At 55.4% G+C, this 4,132-nt stretch overlaps 1 protein-coding gene across 1 annotated transcript in view; it reads left to right on the top strand.

Annotated features, from left to right (window-relative positions):
• The window catches only part of MECR (mitochondrial trans-2-enoyl-CoA reductase), a 4,392-nt gene extending 768 nt beyond the window's left edge, over window positions 1–3,624 (top strand). Inside the window, exons 3-9 of the mRNA XM_010133058.1 lie at window positions 1,179–1,322; window positions 1,411–1,513; window positions 1,781–1,883; window positions 2,172–2,245; window positions 2,703–2,763; window positions 3,192–3,264; window positions 3,470–3,624. Of these exons, the coding sequence (XP_010131360.1) occupies window positions 1,179–1,322; window positions 1,411–1,513; window positions 1,781–1,883; window positions 2,172–2,245; window positions 2,703–2,763; window positions 3,192–3,264; window positions 3,470–3,624 (713 nt within the window). The remainder of the gene's footprint in view (window positions 1–1,178; window positions 1,323–1,410; window positions 1,514–1,780; window positions 1,884–2,171; window positions 2,246–2,702; window positions 2,764–3,191; window positions 3,265–3,469) is intronic.
• Window positions 3,625–4,132: the final 508 nt, after the last annotated feature.

The raw sequence follows: 4,132 nt of genomic DNA, 5'->3' as shown, positions 1-4,132 counted from the left end.
AAAAAAAAAAAAAAAGGCTCCATTAGAGCGTGTGGGGTGAGGGACACACCACTGGAACCCATTTAGTGCCCAGAGATCCAGATATCCGATGAGAAGCAATGAGTAACGGCTGGAGCCGCACAAGGGCAGCTTCATTCCTTCCCTCTTTATATCTTTAGTTTTATGTCCACCACATACTTTTATTTTGAATGTTTGGGTTTTTTTAAGCCAGCTCAGTCGCTGATCCCCAGCCACAGCGAGGGATCTGCGCAGCCTCCACAACGGCAGGGAAGGACAGGGGGGTCCCCAGGGAAGGGGCCCCTGTGCACGGGACACCTGCGATGCGAAAACCCTGAGCCCTTGCAGCAGCGGTGATGCCATTGCTGATGCTAAACTGGGATTGAGAAATCCTCTCCTCTCCTACAGCATCGGCCCTCCATGGGGTTTCTGCGCCCTTGTAAAGCTTCGCAGCAATCTCTGCTGCTCCGGAAACAACCGCGCTTTGTCGCATCTGCTTAGCGCTTCTTTAAAGACCGGGATAAAGCATTTAACCTGTGCAAGGTCGTCTCTCATTACAGTTTTCTCCTTAATAGTGCTCTGATGGGTAAGCTTGGGAATTTATTTTCCAACAAACGTCTCTTGTGCTCCTCCAAAATGCCAGTGGCCAGAAAAATTGTCGGTGCTGGTGTAATGTAACAGCTTCTTCTTTGCCTATTTCTTCTTAAAAGGCTTTTTCGCGTAGTGGGAGAAGGAAAGCTGTCTAGTTACCACCCAAATGTGGTATTTTTAGACATTAAAAGAAAGAACTAAATGGATGATAGGGGGTTAAATTGGATATAAGTATAGAGGGACTCAATCTAAGTAAATTGGCTTTGGATATATGGGCTCATCCATAGGAGGGGGAGTATTTCCATTATCTCTGCACACTCCCTGCGCCCAGGGAGCCCCGGTCCCGTTATCCCTCTGGGAGATGATTAGACTTCGCTGGGTGATAAATCTCGGCAGGCAGTGGGGGATCCATCTGCTGCCTCTCGCAATATTTTAGCTGTACCCATGTGGGAAAATGTTTCATAACTCACTCTCCAGGTGAGTCACCACGGTGTGGCGATGATGCTGCGACCGGCATTAAAGCAGTGGTGTGAGTTGAGATCTTAGAACATTTTCCTTCCCTTGCCCACCTCCCTGCCGCTCTGCCCCAGGGATGTGGCGGACACAGGGCGTGTTTCCTGAGGAGACGTTGCTGAAGGTGCCCAACGACATCCCGGTGCTGTGCGCCGCCACCCTGAGCGTCAACCCCTGCACGGCGTACCGCATGCTGGCCGACTTTGAGAGCCTGGCGCCCGGTACGGCTTCGCCAGGCGGGCACAAACCTGGAGGGGGGAGGTTTGCAGGAGGCTTCTCCGGTAAACATCTGGATTGATTTATATGCAGGAGACTCCGTCATCCAGAACGCTGCCAACAGCGGCGTGGGCCAGGCTGTTATCCAGATCGCCAAAGCCTCCGGCATCAAGACCATCAACGTGGTGAGGGACAGGTGGGTCCTCTGGGAGAGGAGAAGGTCTCCTGCAGGACAGGAGCTGCCCTCGGCCTGGGCTGGAGATTGGCAGGAGAGGTTGGGCAAGTGTGGGAGCTGGATCTGGTCATCCTGCCCATGCAACCCAGGATGTTCTCCTGTTTGCTCCTCCAAGGTGTCCTCCAGCCTCTGCCCTGTTGTCCCCAGGCTGTGTCTGAGCAGGAGGCAGGAGAAGGTAACACTCTGCTTTGTGGCCCATCAAGTCCTTCTCTGTTTTTCCTCCCCCAGGCCTGATCTCCCAAAGCTGGTGGAGAGGCTGATGGCCCTGGGTGCAGACCACGTCATCACAGAGGAGATGCTGAGGAAGCCAGAGATGAAGAATATATTTAAGGTACCTCAATGCTGGAGGGACTGTCTGGGCCTCTCCCTGCAGTTCAGCACTGTGAGGAAAGGTGCAGGGACAGTGAGAAGGACAAATCTCTCTCTAGATCAGGATTTAGCCCCAGAAATTGAGGGCTTTTGCTGCTACTGCAAGGGCCAGATCATAGATTTTAACTCTACAACTCCTAGCTGCCCCCAGTTAAACGTCGAGGTTGAGGTAGTTGCTCCCTGAAGAACCACAGTCCCATCCTGAAAAGGAGCCCTAAAATTTGGGAACCTTCTTAATAAACTCTTGCAGAGCATCCCGAAGCCCCGGCTTGCCCTGAACTGCGTCGGAGGCAAAAGCACTACGGAGATGCTGCGACACCTGCAGTAAGTTTGGCTGGCTGGTGGCTTGGGCACAGGCTCGGGGACAACACCTGGCACTGGAGGGCCCTGCTCCAAGAGCCCCGGAGTGCAAGAGGTGGCCAGAGACGGGGTGAGATGATGTGGGCCATCACTGAACTTTTGGAGAGGGGACATGAGTGAAGAAGTGGATTTGGAAAATAGCAGCGGCTTGATGTTAACCCATCGTTGCAGTGTGCTTCAAATGCTGCTGGTGGCAGGAGGCAGCTGAGGTGCGATTATGAAGGTCAGCCAGGTGTAACTGGTGTATTTAGCTGCAAATTGAGCTAATGGTGCATGAGAGCGAGAGGGGAGCTGTGGAAGTGGAGTCAGAGGCAACTGGGGAGCCCTTGGTGTGAGAACAGCCCCGCTGGTGAGCGCGGAGCAGAGGTTGCAAGGTCAAAGCTGCATGTTTGGGACCGCATAACCGAATCTCCCCTTCCAGGCCCAAAGGGACCATGGTGACCTACGGGGGGATGGCAAAGCAGCCTGTGATGGTGCCAGTGGTGAGTACTGCAGATGCTCTTGACTTCCCTTGGGGCATGTCCCCTGCACTCCACCGTGGATGTCCCATCCCTGGGGAGCTCAGATCTGCTCTGCCTCAAACCGAGAGCCTCCAGCCTTCTTTTTGTTGAACCGAAGGGTTCTGTTACGGGATGAGCTACTTTGCATCCTGGTGCAGGTCTCTTGGCTTTACTTGTGGAGGGTTTGTGCTGCTGTGAAATCCCAGAAGGGAAATGGCCCTGCAGGTGCCAAGCATCAAACTCCCCCGACTCCACACCTTGGAGTCACATCTCCACAATCCGCGGTGCCCTGGCTCACAAAGGAGAGCGCTAACGCATGAGCGAGGAGCCTCACTGCCACCTTCTGCCACTGTCACACTGGGAGGGGACACACGGGTCTCACGTGGGTGCTCAGCTCCCTCTCTCCACAGAGTGCATTCATCTTCCGGGACGTGCGGCTCCGCGGTTTCTGGGTGACCCAGTGGAAGAAGGACCATGCGCAGGGTGAGCTGGATAGGTGCTGAGGGTGGTGTGGCTTGGGCAGGGACCGTGCCACCGTGTTGAGGGCTCTTGCCCCATCCCACATGCCTGAGCTGGGAGCACATGCACCCCAGCATCCCCAGGGACCCCATATGGCTTCAGGCCTGGGGACTGTCCATGGCTCTTGCATGTGGTGCACGGTGACAAGATCTCCCTCCTTCCCTTGCAGACCTGGCCACCATGATGGACGCCTTGTGCCAGCTCATCCGGAAGGGACAGCTGACTGCGCCAGCCTGCACCGAGGTCCCGCTCCAGGACTACAAGGCAGCGCTGGAGGCCTCCATGAAGCCCTTCACATCCTCCAAGCAGATCCTCCTTCTCTGACCTGCAGCTCGTGGGTGGCCGCGGGCTGAGCCCGGTGCTGCTCCAGCACAGCCAAGCTTTCCTTTGCTGCCTTGCCCTCAGACGAGGGATGCTTAGAGGGGGAGAAACCCTCCAGAACCATTGATTGCCTTTGTTTTAAACTTTTGGATGCCCACTTAAAGGTTTTAAAAGCCTCTGCAGCGTTGCAGGGATGGCAGCGTGTGGAATCGCTACTGGAGGGAGGCTGCTGCTGGACTGAGTTTGGCTGCAAGAGGAGCTCAGGGAGCCTGGGGACAGCAGCTCGCTCAGCTCAGGGTGTCAAAAGAGCTGCAGTTCCCCTTCATGTGTATTTCTGGGACTGGGGGGGGGCTGCGCCACCACCTCTTGCCCAGCTTAGCAGCTGTCTGTGGTGTTCTGCTGTTTGCACTGTCTTTCCAAATGATTTGGGCTGCTTTCGGGTGGCTGCAGGAGGGCTGGTTTTTGCTGCTCTTTTCCCAGCTGGTGCAGCCCCTCTGTGTCCCCCCCTCCA

This window comes from Buceros rhinoceros, unplaced genomic scaffold, assembly GCF_000710305.1.
Source record: "Buceros rhinoceros silvestris isolate BGI_N320 unplaced genomic scaffold, ASM71030v1 scaffold32433, whole genome shotgun sequence".
Lineage (NCBI taxonomy): Eukaryota > Metazoa > Chordata > Aves > Bucerotiformes > Bucerotidae > Buceros > Buceros rhinoceros.
Note: the sequence above shows the minus strand (reverse complement) of the source record. Positions and strands in the feature narration are given on the sequence as shown.